The sequence below is a fragment of the Carassius gibelio genome, chromosome B24 (genome assembly GCF_023724105.1).
Source record: "Carassius gibelio isolate Cgi1373 ecotype wild population from Czech Republic chromosome B24, carGib1.2-hapl.c, whole genome shotgun sequence".
Classification (NCBI taxonomy): domain Eukaryota; kingdom Metazoa; phylum Chordata; class Actinopteri; order Cypriniformes; family Cyprinidae; genus Carassius; species Carassius gibelio.
Window position 1 is genome coordinate 14397554 of NC_068419.1, and position 24297 is coordinate 14421850.

Sequence of the window (24297 nt, forward strand, 5' to 3'; positions counted from 1 at the left end):
TGTTCAGGAACTCTGGGATTAGTGGACAAATGTTTATAGCAAAATGTTCACAATTCTGGAACTCAGTGTCAAATGGAAGTTTACAACCATATAAGGAAAAGTAGAAACACAATTTGCTTGTCTGTTATGTAAAAATAAACTTATTGGATTGAAGCTTTGGTTTGATATGTCGCGTCGACGTGACGTACATTTCTTAGAAAAGTCTTTAATATGCTTAAGGCGATTCCTAGCCAATTATTCATGATAAAGTAGGACCAATGAAGTTTTGTGTGAGGCGGGACTTCCTCGCTGTTGAGAAGCAGTGTGGTCCGCAGAGCTGTATGTGAACCCGCGGCCTCTTGGCAAGCTGCACACATTCCAATCTGGCGACGCCGCCCTGACGCGCGCGCCAGCGTAAACACGGCCAGAAGCGAGAGAAACGCCGAGAGTCCCAGTGACACATCACATCTTTCACATTCCCGCGAGCTGCGGGTCGTCTCCTCGGCTCGGGCGGTGTGTCAGAGACCGGGGGGGTCCGGTTACCACCAGTGCTCGGGCTAAAATTAGGGCTGCTTCGGGGCTGACGGAAGAAAACTGTTGCAGCGGGGAACGAGGATCCATGGAAACGCGCCCTACACATTCGCTGCTATTGATGACAGAAAGTATTTTTGGACTGTGTTGTCATCATTCGGTAAGAACGAGGCCAAAGACGTATTGTATAAAGGGAGGACATTGAAAATGCACTTGTACAGCAGCGCGTTAACACACTACCCCGGCTCCTCTCGAAAAGTTTCCGTAAATCTCACCAGTGTCGCCAATAACGAACCAGAGACAAGTCCCAGCTCTTTGGAGGTGGTCGGAAACGCCGTTAACGGAAGCGCCACAGAAGCACACACGGATTATTTGCCTCGAGGGGGACAGACTGACGCGAACATGCCTGCGTTTTCATGTTACGAGGCCACCTCGATGAGGCCGGTTTTCTACACTTCCACCGCGGAGATTATCATCACGCGACCGGATGGCGTGGAGAGATCCGTGCCCGTTCACATCGTGAAGGAGCCGCGCACAAACCGTGGACCTCTGGAGACGCGCTACAACCGAGTTACTTACGCAGTCAACGGAGATGATCATCACCACTCTGATTCTGTCTTCGAGTTAGACCCCAGAAGAGACGTTTTTGGGGATGACAACGATAAGATAAGTGAGAGAAATCCAGTTCACTACGATAGGTGTTTTGATAATGACAGTTACAGAGTTTGTGAAAGGAGACTCGAATCAGTAATGCAAAGTGATGCCACGCCCTCCAGAACCTTTGGAAGTGTAGAAAACCCATCATTTGATTCACATGAAAGTCTTAAAGTCCCAGAAAGGCAAGAAAGTGTTGAAGACGATAATCCAGTCTTCGAGCTGAACATCCTTCAGGAGCCCAGCGTAACACCCAACAAAAGCGCCGTTGACAACAAGGTTACCCGTTACCTGGCCGAAGTGGAGAGACAGAACAAATACCTCCACGACAGGAAGAAATACCGCTTTCACATCATCCCAGATGGGAACTGCCTGTACCGGGCTGTTTCCAAGGCGGCTTATGGAGACCAGTCAATGCACAAGGAGCTGAGAGAGCAAACCATGCACCACATCGCCGACCACCTGGAGGAGTTCAACCCCATAATCGAAGGCGACGTCGGGGAGTTTCTGATCAACGCGGCGCAGGACGGCACATGGGCTGGCTATCCGGAGCTGTTGGCCATGAGTCAGATGCTAAATGTGAATATCTACTTGACCACTGGAGGAAGCGTGGAAAGCCCAACCGTATCAACCATGGTGCACTACCTGGGTGAAGAGGACCTGTCTAAACCGGCTGTATGGTTAAGCTGGCTCAGTAACGGTCATTATGATGTGCTGCTGGACAGCTGCCAGCCCAACCCGGAGTATGATGATTGGTGCCGTCACACCCAGGTACAGCGCAAAAGGGACGAGGAGTTGGCCAAGTCCATGGCGGCATCCCTTTCCAAAATGTACATTGAGCAGAACGGCCTGCACTGAAAGCGGTAGACTCCATCGGCGCATGCCTGTAACTCATTCTGATGTTTCCAAATGGATTGCACTTTGATTCCTCAAGTGATTCAATATTGCCTTAATTTATTACACTTCTATCCTTGTGGGTCTTCCTTTTTTTCCATAAATGTGTTGAAGTGCAGTGCACAAGATGATTTGTGGTGCGATATGCAAAATAAGGACTGGGTCTGAGCGAATGTTTCTTAGCCTTCATTGCATGTTTGTCTGCAGAAGTTTAAGTTTTGTATGGATATTTTTGTCCTGTATATAGTTTTGTAATCGTTGTGCAGAACTGTTCATACACCTGAATGGAATATGTTGCACTTACACAAACATTTCCAGCAGTTCTTGTTACTGTTTATGTTTTTTTCTTTTCTTTTCGTTTTAGTCCATTACCTGCACTGTTGTGTTATATGGTTCTTTAATGTTCAAGTGCCTGAAATCTATTTTGCAAATATGTATTTTTGAATAAATTCTTTTGAAAACGTTTTACTTCAGTATCATTGATATAAACTATTAAAAGTTTTTGTTAATATTGTAATTGATTTTATATTTTCTGTTTTTCTTTTAATTTTGGTTAGGTTTATTTTATGTTTTTGTCTTTTTTTCCCATTAAATTAATATATATTTTTTTAAATATAAATATTTTGATATATAATATATATTTAGTTAAAAAATACTAACATTAGTAACTAAAATATTTTAGTACTTCAATTTTAAACTAAATATTGTCAGAGCAACTAGTTGAAATAAGTTATATATATATATATCAGTTAATGTTTTGTTTTTTCCAAGAAATTAAATTAAATTTAATTAATTCACTTAATTTAAATCATTCACCCTCATTAATCTGTAGATTTAAGATATTTGAGACTTGAATTCGGAGTCGGATATGTTCCAGACTTGAACTCGACTTGGATTTGACAAGTTGGACTCGGACAACACTTTGACAATAATTCATCTATGGAAAACAAAACAAGATATTTTGCAGAATATTTCCGTCTATACAATGAAAGTCCGGGTCCAGTGTTGTTTTGGACCACTTTGATCATAGTACGTAGACCAAAACAACAACACATTTTTCAAAATGTCTTCTATTGTGTTGGAAAATTTTCATACAGGTTTGTAACATGAGGGTAAATGATAGATTTTTTTTTAATTATCATTAACCTTTGAAAGCATCACACAGTTGTATCTCAATATACTCTGTAGAGTTTATTACCAACAAAGACAAGGTTGGACATCTGGTTGTAACATCTGTAAAAGTCTTTAAGAAATGTTCTTTATTCCCAGAACATGGCTTTTACATAAATGTTAACCTTTACAGACACAGCACCCTGTGAAAAAAAAAATAATGACATGAACGTGTAGGAATGAGAGGAAAGAGTGATCTCATGTCAGTCTTGTGAGCACATGTTCTCATAGACTGCTCTGAAGACTGACCTCAGTGTGGTTATCTCTATTTAAAGTGGCTCCTCCAAGGGGGAGATGGGGGTCTTCAAAGTTCTTTCTTTGAATAGAAGAATCACTCTTTACTGTTGTATATGGGACGGCACAATCTGGTATTACAACAGATGAAGGTTAGCTATTCATATGACTTTTTGGCAATAGGAAGCACAAAGGCACTATTTAATCTGTAAATATTTTACCATGATGAATCGCATCTTCCCCTTCTCTGATATATTCCGAGATTTTGATGGTTTCTGTGTCAGACTCTAGATGGCAGCATACGCCGCCCTGGGAGCCGCTCAATGACAGAGCAGTGCCTCAGAAATCATGCAGCTTTTTACAGTGCATCGTTTGGATCATGCGACAGGACGCAAACCCACATGACACTGTGAATGTGTGAGATGGAGCGTGTTTCCATCTTATGATACTTTATAGTTACCACTAAGTCCACCTGTTCAACCCGCTATTTTTAATAGTTTTCATGTCGTTCAGGGGTCTAATAAACGTTAGCTAAACAGTTGGTCAGTTTGTGCATTCTGCATCCCAACTGCAAAAGCTCAAGGACTAAGACATTTTTTCAGTTAGCTAAACGTCTGTAGTTATTGCTTATATAAGATAATCGCTTATAGATTATGTCGAAGAAACCACTTTGTTTTAAATGTGTTGCAAAATATGCATAGATAAGCTTACACCGCAAAATCTGATTTTTAAACAATCTGGTTTAAATTGGAATGACGTAATTCTGCAGTCGTGTGGACTTTACGTTCCTTTCTTATTTATTTATTTACTTTTTGGGGGGCTGAAAACCCTCTCGCTTTCTCACCCTCCCTCTGTCTCTCTCCTCTCTTGAAGGAGTTTGTGTCCTCTTGCCATACATCCAGAGCGCATACGCCGACTCATTGCTCCATGTGTTTTCAGCTAGACGGAAGCGGGAAGTAAGCCAAAGTTTTGCGGATTTCTGGCCAGGGTCGAGCAGCCTGGAGAGGTGCAGAAGATGTCCGGACACCGGGTCCAGTTCGCGGATCTTCCTTCTACCAGCGAGCGCAAAACCAGCCAGAAAATTAGCAGTAAGATTTCAGTGTTTTCTGGTTCCTCCAGCTGTGCCTCAAAACCTAGTGTGCTGCCTACCTAGTCAGTCTTTTTGGTCATCGGAGGCGCTGAGGGATCGTACAAACACTCATATGATGCCCAAAAAGGCTGTCTAGGTAGGCAACATACTTGTTTTTTTTTTTAAGAGGTCCAGTGGCACAACTTGCCCCATGCCAGGGGTAAGCTGTGCCATGTAAATGGTAACACTGGGGAATTATGTAGCCTAAATGATTTGCAATAAAAATATGAGCACTTACAATAAATTATGAACATGCGAAAGTCCCATTCAAAAAGTCTTATTTAACCATTTCTTTGCCATTTTTTTCAGCCCAGATAACCTATTCATATTTAAGCTTTAATATTAATATTTAAATGTTGTAAACTTTTAACTTCTTGGATTTGAAAGCAAAGTTTAGTAGCTATTAGTATCTATTAGCTTAACGTGAAGAATTTGACAAGTGAACCCACCAACAACTAAAGTTGTTTTAAAAATGCATGCTATTTTTGAAGTGTTTGGTTGGATTGGTGTTTGCTTAATTAAGGGGGTGACACAATTTACCCACTGACACACTGATTACTTGCTGATTTTGATCTTTGCTGATGTACGCTTCCAGTGACAGCAGTTACTTTCTGCTGAATGAAGCTTATCAGAAAACTTGAAGGAGAACAGCTGTTTCTTATCTCATCACGGTCTCATGACCTTTAAAACCCTGAGTGAACATTTAAGTCATTCTTGCTTGTGCTGCTACATTTTCTGCTGTTGTCATTTCTGCTCTAATGCAAGGTATTTGTCTATGACATTATAGCGGAGAGAAACAACCTTGCTGTTTGTGTTTATAAAATGCTATTCTCAGTTTAAATGTAATGTCTAAAGAGGTGCTAGTCAAAAAAACCCTTTTTATAATCTGGAACCAATTCTAAAATATCCTCAGAGAATCAAATAAATTAAACTCAAGTTTTTTCCCCTGACTAATTTGGTTAATTTCATAGAACTTAAGTTCATCAAGTTCTTATTTGAGTCTTAGCAGATGTCTATTTGATCCCTTTAAACTGGTTCCAAATATTGATAGAGATTTCATTAGAAATCCTGTTCATTCCTTTAGGATTTTGAGAACATTCCTTTCAAACATTACTCTGAAAAGTTACTAGATAGAAATTTTGATTAGGACATCTAATTTATGATCTTGTGTGCAGAAATGTCAGGAATCGAGGGCATTGCTTAAATTCAAACTATCCCTTAGTGACCTGAAGAATCTCAGAAGAACTCTTTCGCTGTGCTCCGTCAGGGCTATTTCTAATCAGAACATGTGAAATGACTTTGAATGGCTTTGATGAGTCCTGTACACTACAACTGAATGAATGCCTCCTGAACTTGATGAGAGAGTGTAGGTAGTGGAGAAATATATATATATATATATATTTATATATATATATATATATATATATATATATATATATATATATATATATATATATATATATATATATATATAAAGGAGAAATATAACAGCCTTAGAGCTGTAATATTAAAAAGTTCTTGCTCGTTCTTTCTCTTTGACTTTCTCTCTGAGTGCAAACCAGAGAAAAAAAATCCCCACACCCACCCATCTGAGAAGTAGCAGACTACTCAAGACTACTGGAGGACTGCAAGCTCTTCTTAGTGAAATCTAGAGTGTCGCAAGATTGCACTGTTTGGATTGCGTTCACTGATACACAATCTTAAGGTCAGGAAGTGTTTGTCAGGGCTGTCGTGCTGTTCAGATAGACGAAGCTGTTTGGAAAACACACATCAAGAGAGTGAAGCGAGTCAACCTTTTAGACACTGAAGAGAACTTTAGGCTTGAGATATTATATATATATATGTATGTATATGTATATTTATATATGTATATGTATGTGTGTGTTTGTGTGTGTGTGTGTGACCCTGGACCACAAAACCAGTTTTAAGTAGCTGGGGTATATTTGTAGCAATAGGCAAAAATACTTTGTATGGGTCTGTGATGAGTGGGGCGGGGGCGGGGCCGAGAGCCATGGGAATGGGTCCAGGCTGGTGGAATAATTGTAAATGAGCGACATCTGCGCCACTCACCGGTCTCGAGTCCCACAGAGGAGCTCCGAAAGGATAAAAGACGAGATACGACAGTGTAGGACGAGACTGGTCCAGGCCTGGTTCGGGCAGCCGGCAGGAGTCCCCCGTTCCCTGCTCCTCCCCATCATGGCTGACGGCAGCAGGCTCCGGCCTCCAGGCAAATGGTGTCGACTCCTCCGCTACCTCACAGACGGCAGCAGTGTCTCCACATCTCAGGCGGCCGGCAGCGAGTTCGTCCGTCCTCCTGGCAACTCACTCCAGCCCACCATCTTGAGCGTCAATGGTGGCAGACTGCTTCGCCATGCTTGATGGCACTGCGGATTCATCACAGCAGCGAGGGATCTTCGGCAGCGTGTCCCTCCTTCCTCCCGGGCTTCGGCACCAGTGTAATGCTATACAAAACCCTTCATAGTCAAGGGAAGAAGGAGGCGGGAACCGGCGGACATTTAAATCAAACTTTAAATACAAAATAAACACAAAACAGCGCAACAGCCCCTCGCAGATGACTACCGCGCACAAACAAAAACAAAAAACAAAATAATGCGTGTCCTTCACTGTCGTAACTCATCTTTTATCCTTCCGGAGCTCCTCCGTGGGACTCGAGACTGGTGAGTGGCGCAGGTGTCGCTCATTTCCAATTACTCCACATGCCTCTACCCATTCCCATTCCCAGTCTCTCTGCCTCGCCGCTCTCGTCATAGGGTCAAAATAATAAAATGTTTATTTTATGCCAAAAATCTTAAGGATATTAATTAAAGAGTATGTCCCATGTAGATATTTTGTAAATTTACTACCGTAATATATAAAATCTAAATTTTTGATTAGTAATATGCATTGCTTAGAATTCATTTGGACAACTTCAAAGGTGATTTTCTCAATATTTAGATTTTTTTGCCCCATCAGATTCCAGAATTTGAAATAGTTGTATTTCGGCAAATTATTGTCCGATCCTAATAAACCATAAATCAATGGAAAGCTTATTTAAGCTTTCAGATAATGTATAAATCTCAATAACGAAAAATTGATAGTTAAGAAAGTTAAGATGGTTCTGGTCACACACACACACACACACACACACACACACACACACACACACACATATATATAATAAACACTGTGTACTCAACCATCTAGTGTGTTTCCCAAAAACATAGTTCACCATCTATGGTTTGCAAGTTTCACCATTACCAACATAATTCAAAAATTTGGTGTTTCTAGAATCCATAGTTCAAATGAACATTCGCAAACATCATAGAAAAGTTTACAGCAATAATCTGACATTAACTGATTTCAAAATACATAATTAGCAGAAGTTATCAGTCCACCACTTGATTAACGTCATTAATGACAGCTCTAACCAACAGTGTTAGAAAGAAGGGTTGTATGAAAAATTCTGTTTCAATAATTATTATGTCCACTACAAAAATCCACCTAAAATCCCCTTCCTTCCAAAGTGAAGGGAAAACAAAACATTTTTTGGTATCAAATAAAATCACTATATCTATTTTCTAAAGGCATGTTATTGATCTTACTGTGAGCAATTTATTTGAGCACTTAAAAAATTGTTTATAATTCTTAATCAAATTGTCATTTAAATCTTCCGCGAATGTGCGCCACAATATTCCAATTAAAGTCTGCTTAAACCCCGTCACCTAACAATCAACCTCAAGATTGCATTCAGATCTGCCACCAAATCAATAACTAATGCACAGAACCAAGTTCCAACCTACATTTTCGTTTCACCTGAATGTACATCAAAATACACAAGAAAAAAATCTGTTGCTACTTCAGTTTCATCTCAACTTTTAAGTGCAAATATTGCACTCACTACGTAATATTACATTTATCAGTGTGAACTTATAAAACACTGTACTTTTACTGCAAATACATTGCAGTAGTGTATGAAATGAGACAGACCATTACATTTTATATAACCTTATTAAGCTCAAAAAACCAAAAACGTACTATTTTCACCAGTAATACCATGTTTGGTTCACTATATATACTAGAGCCAAAGCTTATAACTTTGAGGTGCAACTGCGATATAAGTTATCAGCATTGTGTCTTGCTCAGGTTTCTACTTGTCATGGCTGGTTATGCAGGCTCAGAGAGTATTGCTTAATCTGGAACATTTTTGAGGATTTAGTTGTCTGGAAGTGGGCTGGGATGTCTAACAAAAAACTGTCCTTGGTCTCACTCCTTTTTCTGAGAGTTGTTGTTGCATCTCTTCGTCTGCGATCAATGAGAGAGTGCGAAAGGAAGAGTATGTGAGATTTATTCGCTGTTATTCCAGTAATATATCACTTTACCAAGTCTTTTAACACACATGGTGATTGGTTAAAGAAGATGCATCATTCATAGAATCTTTAATAAGCTAGAAAAGCAAGATTAATAAGAAATCAAAGACAGTTGACGTCAATCAACTCATCAAAGACAGTACACCATGCTTTTGACTTTTTCCAAATGGCTGCTAAATCTATTTTAAGGAGGCGGCTTGTGATTGGCTGATTGGTCGTGACAGATACGCTGGAGGGTTTGAGGAATCCTGTTCATGTAAAGCTCTAATTGGATGCAGATGTCACGTATGGCCATATGATGCTCTCCTCAGCGAGGCTTTGAAGTGACACTGGACTCGAAATACTCGAGGACTGGGTTTAATTTTCCGGCTCATCAGTTAAACCCAATACACAGAGAGAGAGAGAGAGGTCTTAGAGGAATGCATGGCTGCATGTGTGTGTGTGTGAAGGATAGAAATGCAAGCTCAGGTACAGACACAGGGCAGAAAATTCTGAATCTCCATGGTGACAGGGCAATTGACACACCACGTGAGAGCCGACACAGTGGAGAACTGCCAGACCTGACAAATCCCTCCAAGTGGCATTAGCTCAGCACATGTTAGTGTGTGTGTGTGTGTGCATGTGCGTTCTTTGCTAGAGTCAATTCATGTCAAACACAAGTGATGATTAGGACAAAATGAGGGATTGAAAGAGATGAAAGCCAGAAAAAGGAACAGAAATATCAAGGGGTAGAGGGATAAGGCAACATTCAGAACTATAGAATAGTGCAGATATAAAACATCACAATAAGACCTCTTTAGTGTCTCAATTGTTTCTGGTAAACAGCAATAAATGGGAAGTAAATGTGGACATTTGCTTCAATCCTGTTTTTCAGATTTACCTCCACTATTCTCACATGTATCTGAAGTAATATAAAAAAATGTATATGCTGATATATGACAGTATACCACTGAGCCATTACATTATAATCAACTAGGCTATATAATAACTGTAGGACCTCCGTTAGCCTGCCAAACATCAGCCATGCAGTGAGGCATTGATTTGAACGAGTTAGTGATCGCTTTCCTGGGGTTTCTGGTACCATAATGTCAACAGCAGGTCCTCCAGTTGCCATATATTGTGGAGTGGTGGTGATGTAGCAAAAAACCACTTTTCGATTGGGTTTATGTCAATTGAATTTGGAGGCCAAGGCATTTACAGAAATTCAACATCATGTTCCATGAACCACACCATAACTGTGTTATTGGGATAATGATGCCTAAAGTGTCCCAAGTAAACAACACCCACAGCATTACACTGCCGCTGCAGGCTTATGTCCACCTCACAGTGCATCCAGGTGCCACAGACTCTGTTGGTAATCAGTAGCTGCGTTCCCACTGTTGGGCCAAAAGCAGGAGTTCTAGTGTGTGCCAGAGCCAGTAACGTTTCCACTGTCACTTCTGGTGCTTGATCGTGCCTCGTTGGTGCTTCCTCAGGGACGGAAACCTTGGGCCAAAGAGGTCCAGCTGGGGCTAGAGGAGTGGTCTGCGTCTGGAGAGCATCAACGCCGTGCATCATTTCATAAAGCTAACAGCTATAACATCAGCATTAAAAACTTTTTAAAATAAGTTGAGCTCAAAAATCACTTTCAGTCAGCAGGGAGTGTTTGAAATAACTTGATCCGATGTGAATTATTATCACCATACAAGGCAGAGATATTTATAAGCAATGCAATATGCATGCTAGGCATTAACGTTACCATAGTAAACATGGTAAATGCGACTACTTTAAGAAATCAGATGTCAGCTTCTTAATCTCTGTTACAATGGTGTATTTATTTTGTAACATATTTTGTCTGTCATAAGTCGTGTCTGGAGAGTTTAGCTCCTCGTAGCCTATGTCATAAAAATATAGGCTAATAATGATTTTTATACAGGAGCTTTTATCAAAATAAAGAAATGATAATTCTTTCTAAATTAGATTTTGGCTATAGGCTATTGTGACTTTAAATAAACTGAAACAGACTCGACTGAATAGCAGACTGTGTTCATAACGCTTTATTTCTGTGTGACTTATTTTCAATCCTGATAAATTGAAATTTAAAATAAAAAAGTCGGGACGATTTGTAAAATCAAGATTCGGAGATTCTCGATAATTCTCTTTAACTTCTATTTAATTTACATAAGTACAATGAAAAGTTCACTGACCATCATAAATGTATTTTGTTAAAAGGAAACAAATTTTATATGAACAAATTTTGTTTTTGATGGCTGCAACACATTCCAAACACAGAGGCAAAATAAAAGTCAAAAGGTTATAGAATCTCCATGTTAAACCGTTTTAAAACAGCTCACAGTAAGCCGGTGAACTGGTAATAGATCAGGGTATCATGTTTGGGTATGAAAGTAGCATCTCAGTCTTTGCAAGCAAAGCTGGATCATAGCTCATCACTTTGTGTCAAATTTTACAAGTGTCAAAGAAATCGAAAATCACATTTCACAATGTAAAATTGCTAAGAATTTTGGTCTTTCAAGATCTACCATACATAATATTGTGAAAAGATTCAGGGTATCCAGACAAATCACAGTACATGTAGGGCAAGGCATGATATATTAGTAGAATATGCTTGACCTTTGAACCATGTCATTGCATAAGAAAATGTCATGCTGCGATGTTAAACATAGCCACATGGGCTCAGGAGTACATCAGAAAACTACTGTCATTTACCACAATCTGCTGCTGCACCAAGAAATGCAACTTGAATATCTGTTACTCTAGGAGAAAGCCATACATCAATTCTATGCAGCAATGCTGCCAGGTTTTCTGGGCCAGAGCTCATCTCAGATAGTCAAAAAGACAGTGAAAATGTGTGCTGTACTCATATGAGACCACATTTCAACTTGTTTCCGGGGAAATTGGATTTCGAGTTCTCAGTCCAAAAAGCCAAAGAGACCATCCAGACTTTCATCAGTGACAGAAGCAAAAGCAAACGTCTGTCATGGTATGGTGGTGGCGCAGAGCAAACATCATGGGTGACTGGCATATGTGTGCGAAGGTACTATTGACATGGAGGCATATACTGGGATTGTACAGAGACATATACTGCCATCAAGATGATGTCTTTCATGGAAAGTCTATGGTTATTAGACCAAGACAATGACAGCTCTCATTCTGCATGGTTTCGTAGAGACCGCGTGAATGTGCAAGACTGGCCTACCTGCAGTCCAAATCAATCTCCTATAGAAAATGTATGGCTCATCATGAAAAGGAGAATCAGACAATGACAATCTTGTATCAAGCGAGACAAGTCTTGTATCAAGCGAGATTGTTTGCAAAACTTTCACAATTAGTATCCTCAATTCCCAAACAATGAAACATCATAATTAATGGCAAAGATGATGTGACACAGTGTTAAATGTGCCTCTGTCCCAAATTTTTTGGACTGTGTTGCTGCTATCAAAATTTAAAAATGGGTCTATATTTACAAAAAAATTAAGTTGATCAGTGAAAACATTGGAAATATTTTCTTTGTACTTTAATAAATTAAATAAAAGTACTTGGCCACTATATATATACCCTATATTTCAGGGCTTCATTGTGCCGTGGGATCTTTTTATTTATCAACCAGAAATGTATCAAACTGAAATGTGACTGTTTGCTTTACCTGTCAGTAATATTGCCTCTTGGGCAGGCCTTGGCATTTCAAAGCAGCCAAGGTTCCCAGACCTTTTGCCATCAGTCTAAAGGTCTGGCTATGCGAGAATAGGTCGTAAGCTATGCAGAAGGCTGTGATGAACTGGTCACCGCTTTTGTAGCTTGTGGCGATTTGTCACACTGTGGCCCCGCAGTTACTGTGAACAATGAACAACAGTCTCTGCTTCCGTTAGGCATCATTGAGCTGTGGACATGGACAACACACAGCTGGATGATGGTTCAGCGTTTGCCACCACTTGTGATACATATTCACTACAGTGGCATGTGAACAAACCATAAGGTGCACCGTTTTCGAGATTTAAGTTCTGAGGTGCCATGCCATCACAACTTGTCTTTTATCAAACTCCACTTTTTTGGTTGTTGTTTATTTTAAAGAAAATATCTTAGATAACAGATCACAACTCTAGATGAAATGTAACCAACAGTTGCATGAGCTTTGAAAGAGCAACATCTAAGCAATACAATTTTTATCTAAATTGTATTAGCTGGATTAGTGTTGGCATGACAGTAATTTAGAAAGTGCCAGATTTATACACAACTATTAAACTTAATCTCCAGGGTCAAGCTATGGGATGCCATGCATATTTAGATGCTGATGAAGCTACAGTACTGGATGGTATCAGGTTTCTCCTAGTGGAAGAAAGGAGAGAACTCCAAACCTGCTATCCCAGTCCCACTGTCTAAACATCCCTCCTTCCTCTCTTCTTATCGTCCCTCTCTATCACTGTCTTCACCTGAGGAAAGCTAATATATCACATAGAGTTCACTATAAAACTTTGGGTAGGGGGCGTTCAAATTGTCCCAGCAATCACGGATTAAAGGGTGCAGACAGAAGCTTTATTATTTTTAACAAATTTCCTTACTTTATGGGTTCACCGCCACTGGGGACTTTGCAAAAGTTGCTACAGTATTGCCGTGTTTCCACTGAAATTAACAGGAACATTTGTACCCGGAACTTTTTTCCCCTCAGACCTGTTGCTTTCTGCGTTTCTCCTGCGGTGTAAAGTACGGGGAAGATTAGGCAAATAGTCTGGGGACGTAGGTCTGCGCTGGTTTCTCAATACAGTGTACTCTGATTTTGGACGTGCAAAATTGTGTTTAAAACATATGCAAAGGTATGAAAATTATTGTATTCATATTCATATTTATTTCATTTGAAAAACGTAAAACTGTTTTCAAGAAAAAAACTATTATAAAATAATCATAAATAAAGAATTAGAAATTATTTGAAGTTAAGAATAAAATTCTAGTTGAAAATGCATGTGCAAAGCTAAAAAAACCCTGTATTCATACTTGTTTATTTGAAAAAACTTTTATAAAATTTTCAAGAAATAATTTTTATAAATAAACAAACAAACAAATAAATAAAATACAAATGGAAAATTCTTTGAAATAACCCAGGAAGAGTATAGCAGGGCCCGAAAATAAAATGATAGGGCAATGTGTGTTTATATAAGTGTGTTGGAGGTGATAAACCCATCTGAGAGTGGTGTCTGGTTGGCTCTTACAGTGTGGGATCATGCCGTGTTAGAAACACTTTCACAGCACGGGCACCAACATTATCCGCTTATTCATGGAGATAAGCCTCCAGTGTGTGTGTGTTTGGAGGACACTATGTTCTCTTTGAGAATCTAGACACTTGTTATGTCAATATCACCCCCAGCAGGGGATAAACCGACCCACAGACCGAATCTAACCTTTCACCTTTCACACATGGCCTACACCTATCACACGAAACCAGATCTCCAAAATAACAGCCACAAAAAACCTTACTGCTTTTGACAGTTATCTGCTTTTCTTGCCTCTTGTTTTCCAAGAATGTTTGTTTCTAGCTGTTTTTTTTTGCCCTGTCAGAAGCCTCTAAATTATGTAAAGTGGCAATATTTTTTGAAGTGTGTTTTTGCTCTGATGAGATGCTGAGATTGTCCTTGTATATCATGTTGGTGTTAATGAGATGGAGGGAAGGGGAGGACAGATGTGAAGAGCTGAGGAATCTGGAAGAAACATGAAAAGAGGAGGGAAAGGACAAGCAAAAAAGGGAATTAAAGGGAGGAGTAGAAATTGGAAAAGAAGTCTAATATATTGTCTAATATAAGTGTAATTACCCAAAATTTTTAATTTGGTCTTAATGTTTTCACCTCTGCATGACTTTCTTTCATCGGTGGAAAACAAAATGAGATGTTCTGAAGAATGTGCATGCTGTTCACTTTCATACAACAAAATAATAAAAGTGACAACAGGCTGGCACAGAGGATACAATTTTTCAGTTTTCTTTTCAATTTTATTTTAGTGCTTTTGTAATTTTTATTATATATATATATATATATATATATATATATATATATATATATATATATATATATATAAATTATATATATATATATTACTATTTAGCTTTGAATCATATCTATCTCAATTTTAAGTTTACTGGTTTAAGTTAGCTTTTTTAATCCTTTTTATGTTGGTCACCATATGTTTTTATTGTAAGCTTGATCAAAGCAGCATGAACATTGTTCAGGATATCTGTTTTTTGTTCCACATAAAAAAGAAAGTCATTTGGGTAAGGAGCAAGTTAAATGTCCTTTAAGACAACAAAAGAAAAAGGAGAGCCCACAAAAGCTTTGGATAAGATATTTGTCATTTTGTACGTGAAGAACAGGAGGATTTCCTCAGTGTGAAATAATTGTATTCCCCAGACAACACTAGCAGCTGTTTTTATGCAGATTTACTGCTCTGCTTGCAAGAGCCCTGAAGTTCCCCCATCTAAAATAACACCAGCACCGCAGCCTCTACCTTGATGCAAATCTTGAGAATTGTCTCAGGATTTTAGGCAGTTCATTTCTGTTTCTCTCTTCTCATCCCTCTGGTCTGGAAGATATGAATCACACTTTAAGTAAGGAGGTGAATGAAGGGGTTTCCATTTCTCCCTCCCTTTTTGCTGACATGCCTAGACTGTTCTCACGGTGAGAAGTTTAGTTTTACTTCCCAGACCACAGAAATGTCCTTCCAATTCTACAGCATTAACAACAGACTAAACATTCTTATAAAACCAAGGCTTGAGTGTAAATATGCATACGTCGGTTCACACACACACACACACACACACACACACACACACACACACACACACACACACACACACACACACACACACACACACACATTGAGACCCATGTGCTGAACAACTGCACCAACCAGTGTTTCTTTTTGTATTTCTTGAAAAATAAATCAATAAATAAGGATCAAAATCACATTGATATATAAATGATCTAAATTGCTAAATATAGTAAGGAGGAAAAAAAAGATTGCACATTGTAAAATATAATTCCACAATTATAATAAACAAAGTTACAAGTAAGAAATATAGTCACATTGTGATAAAGTTGCCATTGCTAGATATAAAGTAGCATGAGAAGAAAAAAGGCACAATTCAAAAATAAAGTTGTGATGAAGTGTTTCAAAGTGTGTATGAAGTCAAATTGTCAAATACTTTATAAAATCAGTTATGAGAAACAAAGTCGTAATTGCGAAATATAAATTCACACTGTTCGACACAAATAGGTATAATCCAAAAAAATCACATTGTAAGATAAACGTTTTGATATAAAGTCACATTGTGAAATAAAAAGATGAAATTATGAGAAGAAAAAGTCATAATTTAGTTAAGATAAATTTGTATATTTAAAATATAAAGTCACATTGTGAAATATGTAGTCGCAATTATGAGAAACCAGGGATGCAACGGTACCATTTTTTCAGAACCGATCCGTTCCGGTATGGAAAATTAATTGGATCCAATCCGATACCAGCAGTTTATTTTTTTTTTAATCAATGTATAATTTCTATACTACTCTGTGTTGACCTGATCATCACTCTTTTGTGTAAATCACAATCTGCTATATATACACAAATTCATTTTAATGAAAAATAACAAATGCAAAAAAGATATAATCATAATCTATGACAAATAGTCTATGACAAAATTACTATAATAAACTAGGTTAGTGGATAATTCAGCAGAAAAGGATACTCTAGATTCTAGAAAAATCACGAGTGCACAATAATTTTATAAAATCTAGTGAAATATTTTATTTAAATAAAAGTGATAAAGTCTGTAAACTTGTAAAATGCTCTTTTTATTATTGTAAAATACATTCATGAAAAAACAAGTATATAGATTTATGTAGAAATCTAAAAGACGTTTATTTTAACTGTACAGCGCAGTAATAAAGGCAGCAACATATCATAGATAGGACAGAACAAAAAAAACGATTAATAATCTTTGATTGTGCAGGAAAGTATTATAATACTAAAGGCGCCAATACAGAGAGAATGAATCAATGATGAGCTTGAAACAACATGTTGTCACAGTGCACAGGCTGCGCAGCCCTTCGAGTTCACATAGAACAGTCACAAAAGCTACTTGGCTCGGTGTTCATCTTCAGTTCTCTCTTCACAGCAGTTCAGTCAGTGTACTGTTTGAGTAAATGAATTACTCCGGGATATTGGTTTATTTCGGCTCTTTTTTCGAGGGAGTGTAGGCCACATTAAAAAAGTAAATTATTTGTTGATTAATGCTTACTGGAGACGCAAACCAGTTCAAACAATACAGTTTGATTTGGTGAAATAGTTTAACTGGTTCACTAAGAAGAACTGGTTAAATCAAACGATTCGTTCGCGAACCGGACATCACTAGTACAAAGGGAAGAGATATTGATGCGTAGTGTATTAATTATGTGCGTTAGTTTATTGAGGCTTTTCTTTGAACAGTTTTAAACCTCAGTTACTGTGCGCTTTTGAAGAGAGTTTCATCATTTTGACTGTAGTAACCGAAAGTGACATGCAGTTTGTTTGATGGCTGAATGAAGGAAGACAGACAGTGGAAAGAAGAGTTTATGTGAACTTGAATTTAATGACTTCAATATTAATCTGTACCTCACACTGAACTATGGAACTTGAAATATGCTCTTGAAAACGTTTTGGTGCTTTATGATGTTTTTGTGGCTTTCGTGGGACAATAACACAGAATAGCATACGCACAATATCAGATTTGGATCTATCTCGTCTGACCGATACCAGTCCTCAGAAAATGGCCTGAGTACGGATCGATGCATCCCTATGAGAAACAAAGTTGCAACTGCAAAATATAAATTCATATTGTAAGATACAAAGTCAGAAGTACAAAATAAGTTTAAAACAAGATAAAATAAATACAAAACAAGATAAGTTTACAATCGCAAGAAAATTTTGGCGTCACTTTGACAGCGAATAACTTTACATCTGAGGCGTTTAAAGACTCCGTTTGTCCATTATTTATTTCTAATGATACACGACAATGTATAAAGGGCTCCATTACCTTCTATGTTACATTATGGCCCCTTAGAAACAGTTTTTGTAAAAAAATAGGCTAACGATTGCGTCATAACCACTCGACTCTCTGTCGCATTACCGTACAGACAGGAGGAGAAGCTCGCAGGCAATTAACTTAATATGGCGTACTGGCGTTACATTTTAAAATACTATACAAAATAATTAATCAGAATACTTACTCCTGCTCACTCACGACAAAGATCTCCCCACTCAAGCTCGCCGTCTCTGCAAGATTAACGATGGCAGTTTGCACGCACAGCTACTAGAAGATTTACATCTGTCAGACAGGTTGCTGACATCGTCAAGCTTCGTTTGAGTCTGCGCGTTAGAAACGGAAGTGCTAAAAAACGCTAAAAATGGGCTTCAATTGTCTCAGTTGAGTTCCAATGGGGTCGCTGTGTCCATTTCTTTTACTGTCTATGAGGAGATCTTGGAAAATGCTAACATTAGCCTGATAGCACTGAAAGCGAATGTCCCACCTTCCCTGCAAACGCCGTCCAAAGCCACGCCCCCTGAACGCATTTATGCTCACATACCAGAATACCAGAGACAGCATTACTACAATAGGCTACATCAGCGGTCTCCAATTACAGTCAATGTTCTGAAGTGAAGTAAACCCCTGCTCAGGGAGTAGGGAGCATGAACATGGTGTAGGGATCATATCGATCGGAACACAGATCATTCACATAGCTCGAGTTGGTCATCTGAATCGGGTGTGTTAACTAAGAGAGACATGGAAAATATTTGCATGAGCACTGGAATTGGGAACCGCTGGGCTACATCATGTGTCATTAACCAGCGAGAAAACTTTAAAATACTACAATACTAAGAAGGAAGACCTGGTTGTTGATATTTGTCTGCCATTCTAGCTCTATCTGCACAGCATGCGTGAATGCGCTAATGATGTATTCTCTCTGCACGAACAGGGTGCGCAAAGGTATGCAGATACATACGTTGACAGGCCTCCCCCAAACTTAACTTAATGATTGCTATCAGGATGTAAAGAGATTTTTTAACAAGTATAACAAAAGATGTTTCTGAAGACAATCACCTATTGCACCTTTGAGTCATGTTGTGAAATAAAAAGTCTAATTTTACAAAAAACTAAAGGTGCAAGTGTAAAAGATTGTGTCATCTTGTGAGATACAAAGTCGCAATTACTAAATTGCCATGTCGTGAGTTTTCAATTACAAGATATAAAGCCACATTGTGAAACAGAAAGTTTCTTTTTACGAGAAACAAAGAAATATAAAGTCATACTTAGGATTAAACCTCTAACCCTGAGTATGAGCAATAGTAAAAGTGGTACATTTCTTTAGCGAGAACCATTAATAAATACATCTTTAGTAGCCACTAATGGTCTAAACATGCATAGGGCCATTGTATGATCTGCATTAGCTGTAGTCTTAATCTAGTGGGAACGAGGGCTTAATTAAGTGTGGCATGTATTTTTCAGAGGATACCTGTAACAGGACCTGAGAGACAAGACTCCAGACTGCTTAGTGTAGCAGATGGCATATATTTCTCTCAACACAAGCCACTTGTGAGATGAAAGCAGGCACACACACAATCAGACACACCAGGTTTTCAAGCCTGGATGATATGTCACTCTATACCCATCAGTATTTCTCTTATTTGTAAGATGTCAGGTCGCCCCAGGCACACTGACTGTTCTGACAGCTGAGAACATGTAATGTCAGGTTAAAATAATGGGAAGAGAAAGATATGTTTTTTTTCAGGGAGTTTCAGAATGTAAACCTATGATGAGATATTAATCTTTGACCTAAATTTTGTTATTTACTGTTTAAGGATTAATTATATAAACAACATCACATCAGTCCTGAAGCTCAAACTGCAGATCAGGATGCTAGCAATGCCAGGGTCATGGGTTTGATGCAAGGGCTGGCATAAATTAACATTCACCGGCCACTTTATTAGGTACACCTTGCTAGTACTTGGCTTGGACCCTCTTTTGGCTTCAGAACTGAATTAATTATTCATGACATAGATTCATCAAGGTGCTGGAAACATTCCTCAGAGATTTTGGTCTAAAGGGATAGCTCACCAAAAATCTAAATTCTGTCATTAAAGGGTTAGTTCACCCAAATATGAAAATTCTGTCATTAATGACTCACCCTTATTTCGTTTCAAACCTGTAAGACCTTCACTCATCCTCGAAACATAAATTAAGATATTTTGATGGAATCTGAGAGCTGTCTGACCCTCCATAGACAGCAACACAACTGAAATGTTCCTAAGTCCAAAAAGAACGTAGCAAGGAGATCTGTGCAATTATACAAAGCTACGAGAATACTTTTTGTGCGCAACCCAATCCCCCCCCCCCTCTAAAAAAATGTATTTAATCAATAATTTGTCTCCTCTGCATCACCCTGGTGCCATTTTGGGGAATTTCAGCTGGACCTATGCTATTCTGTGTCAGCTGCGTCACGTTGGTACTGTTTCCTACGTTGTTGTGATTTAATCTGAATGGAAACAGCGTATCAACTGATCATGCGTGGAGTTTATGCACATAGTCCAAGTCTTCTTTTCTGTTTTAGTGTATCTCTGTGGCAGAATTACAGCGCCATATAATGGTCTGCTGAGTGGCATCAAACAGCTTGAAAGATCAGAGACAATTTTTTAAATAACTCCAACTGAATTCGTCTGAAAGAAGAAAGTCATATACACCTAGGATGACTTCAGGGTGAGTAATTTATGGCTTAATTTTCATTTTCGGATGAACTAACCCTTTAAGTATATTATGCAATCATCATTCTTCTGCACAACTCAAGTGTTATCTGTTTCTGATGACTTTTTGAAGTGCATACACTTCTACAGATAACCCATGCTCAGGAAGCAGTGAACACTACATAAGGGCCCTCTGAGCACACACACAAAGAGTCGGGGAGGATTTGATAAAAAATGTATGGGTAGCTCTTAAAGAACACTTTGGGCTGCTCAGACTTATAGAAAGCTCTTGTTGTTTCTGTCTTGCAGACATGTAGATGCACAGACACTCTGTTCAATAAATATGGAGGAAGGCAGCCAGCAGGGTGGGTCGGATTTTTACACATTTCTCTGGGGAACCAAAACTAGCTGCAGAGGCTTAACCGCTAGATTTATTAGTTTCATTCAGCACAATTCTATAAACCAAATCCACTTTAAATGGAGTTACATTCAGTCAGTTTGAATTTTATTCAGAAAATGGCATGGGAAAAGTCTTCACAAAAATCTGTAAACCCAGTCCCATGCCCAGTTTTTTCATTGATACTGACAGAGAGTTTCAGAGCACATGGCAGCATGTCCAACAGAATAACTTCCTCGCAACAGAATGACCAGTGCAAGCACATCTTTCTCACACTGAGAGGAAATGAATTAGTATAAATAAATGGTCAGTCAGCTTTTTGGACAGTCTAATTTGTCAGTTTGTAATGTTTCAATGACAGACAAGCATCTTTTCTGCTTGAGTATGTAGTTTATTATTGAGGCAATGTATTTTCTCTTTCTGAATGAACTTATATGATTGATTTCATCTTCACAATTCCAACTCAGCTAAAACACTCATGCACACAAAATATTTAAATCATATTCATTCACTTTTGTACCCCCCCCCCCCCGAATGTCTTATTCTCTTTTCAATCCTATTATTTCAATATTCACCCTTGTTTTAAAATATATATTTTAATTAAAATCACTCAAATGTTTTGCATTTATTTATATATATATATATATATACATATATATATATATATATATATATATATATATATATATATATTCATTTATTTATTATTTGTGTACTTCATTAACACCAGTAACAGTGACGAATGTATGCAAACATGACCTGTCTCTTGAAATCCAATCACAAGTGTAAAGGAGATGCATGTTATGCATAAACGATTATCTTGTTTGACCACTTGTGATCGGATCTTAATACTTTTTATACTTAATAATTATAATATATATATAATATAAATATAATTAATAATTAATATCTGTCATGATTTAAAGGGGTAGCTCACCCAAAAACCCACCCTCATGTCAAAAGTTGATTTGGAAATTGGGAAATAAATTCATGAATGAAGCATTCCGATAATTTCACAGGTTTGTAGTATCTGTTGTGCTGATTTTGCTGTGTTGCGACTTGTTTCTTTTGTGTTGTGCTAATTTCATTGTGTGGTGTTTCCATTGTGTTGCGAATTGTTTTTATTGTGTTCTGGCTTGTTAACGTTGTGTTGTGGCTTGTTAATGTAGTGTTGTGCTAATTTTGTTGTGTTGTGGCTTGTTTCCGTTGTGTTGCTACTTGTTTTCATTATGTTGCGATTTGTTTTCATTGTGTTGTGGCTTGTTAATGTAGTGTTGTGCTAATTTTGTTGTGTTGTGGCTTGTTACCGTTGTGTTGCGACTTGTTTTCACTGTGTTATCGCTTGTTTCTGTTGTGTTGCGACTTGTTTTCATTATGTTGCGACTTGTTTTCATTGTGTTATCGCTTGTTTCTGTTGTGTTGCGACTTGTTTTCATTGTGTTGTGGCTTGTTTCCGTTGTATTGTTCACTACTGGGCCACCTTAGTTAACAGTTCGCTTAAGGAGAAAAATCAACTATAAACTTCAGTCACTTCAATTACTTAATTTGTTAAGAAATTACTTAATTTGCTCTAATTTGGTACTCAATAATTATAACACTTTTGACATTTGTTTTCAGAAGACTTGTAGAGTCATATGAGCTAATTTTATGATACTTTATTTTGTTCTTTTAAAGCTTGACAGCCCCAGGCTTTTTTTATTTTTATTATATTGAAAAGACAGGCAGAATATCCTTCAACAATTCAAGGCATGGGTTTGGAAAGACATGAGGGTGAGTAAATATTGTCAGACTTTCATTTTTGAGCTGAACTTTTCCTTTTAAAGCAGAACAGCTCAGATAATAAACCACATTTCACCGTGATGGCAGCACGCAGGACGATGAGCTTAATCTTGCATTAAGATATGCAAATCCTCCAGATTTAGAGCCTTTATTTGTGTGTGTGTGTGTGTGTGTGTGTGTGCCAATATTGTCAGCCATTCTAATTCCATTTCGCCCACAATAAGACATTAAATTAGAGGGTGTCAGCATTCTTGATGAGCAAACACTAAACTGTATCCATAAGACATTAATGAGAGTATTGCTTTGATGCTTTCTTCACAACACAATCAAGTGCGTGCATGTACACTCACGCAAACAGAAAAAACAAATTCAGCAAGTCAGTGAGGGGGTTTATTAAAACCATTTCTCAGGACCTTCAAGAGTCTGAGTGTCTTGGCGCAGGGTTCAGTGTTATTTCGTGAGGCATCAAAATAGGAGCTTGTTTTGGTTCTAATGCTTCTCTGCACTTACACCCATGTGAATGTAAGGACAGTCAGTCCTGCGGGTGTTTGGGGGAGGCCAGAAGAGTGTCAGTGATGTGAGAGCAAAACTGATGTCAGTATGAATGCAGTATGAAAACCAACACATTCAACACAGACACGCAGTGACCTTTGAAAAGGTGATTTAGAAATGTAAAATAAATGTCATGGAAATGAAATTAAATTTGTGTTGCAGAAGTGATCTATGAATACATTTTGTTCTTTCAGAGATGTGGCCTGGTGGTTAGTGCAAATGTTTGGACGTTATGTGCAGTGATGCTTGCCTGAGGAATCCTGCTTCTGTCATTTCCCAATCTCAGTCCATCATTCTTCTTTTAGATTTTAAAAGAAAGCATCTGGCTTGTACTCCAGTAAAATTATGTGTAAACAGATTTAATAAAGTAAATTCAGATTCTGATTCATTTCATTTTTCCATGCAGTTCTGATTCTGTTTGATTTGATTCAGTTCCCTTCATTCAGTTCCTAAGTCTTTTTTGCTTACATACAAATACAATTCTCTCCCTGATAATACAGTAGATTGCACATGGCAGTTTGTACATTTTTCATTCACTAAAAACAATTGGATTGGATATCTGTCTGTCTGTCTTTAAAATAAAAGTCCTTCATTAGTATCGATGGTTCCAAGAAAAACCTTTAACATTCATGGACCTTTCTTTATAAATATTTTTTAGATTGTTAAAATGTTCTTTACACTAAGAAAAATGTTGAGAACTATTCATTGAAAGGTTCTTTGGGGAGCCCAGAACCAGTTCTTTAATTCAATTCAATTTACATTTATTTTGTATTGTGCTTTTCATGGTACACATCGTTGAAAACAGCTTCACAGAAAATGAATGTTTCTACATTACATTTAGAAGTAGCTTATCAGTGGTG

General features: G+C 38.0%; 2 protein-coding genes across 2 annotated transcripts in view; both read left to right on the top strand.

Moving 5' to 3' along the window:
• The first annotated feature begins 277 nt into the window (after positions 1-277).
• On the top strand, positions 278-2523 carry LOC128013292 (OTU domain-containing protein 1-like). The gene has a single exon (XM_052596179.1). The coding sequence runs from the start codon at positions 718-720 to the stop codon at positions 2020-2022; it is 1305 nt and encodes a 434-aa protein (XP_052452139.1). The 5' UTR covers positions 278-717; the 3' UTR covers positions 2023-2523.
• Positions 2524-4359: 1836 nt separating this feature from the next.
• si:ch211-285f17.1 (sickle tail protein homolog) overlaps positions 4360-24297 on the top strand; it is a 131385-nt gene continuing 111447 nt past the window's right edge. The window contains exon 1 of the mRNA XM_052595708.1: positions 4360-4550. Coding sequence (XP_052451668.1) covers positions 4478-4550 — 73 coding nt within the window. The 5' untranslated portion in view covers positions 4360-4477. The remainder of the gene's footprint in view (positions 4551-24297) is intronic.

Excerpts from the sequence above, each read along its gene's own strand:
- LOC128013292 (XM_052596179.1), top strand. The coding sequence starts at position 718 with ATGCACTTGTACAGCAGCGCGTTAACACACTACCCCGGCTCCTCTCGA.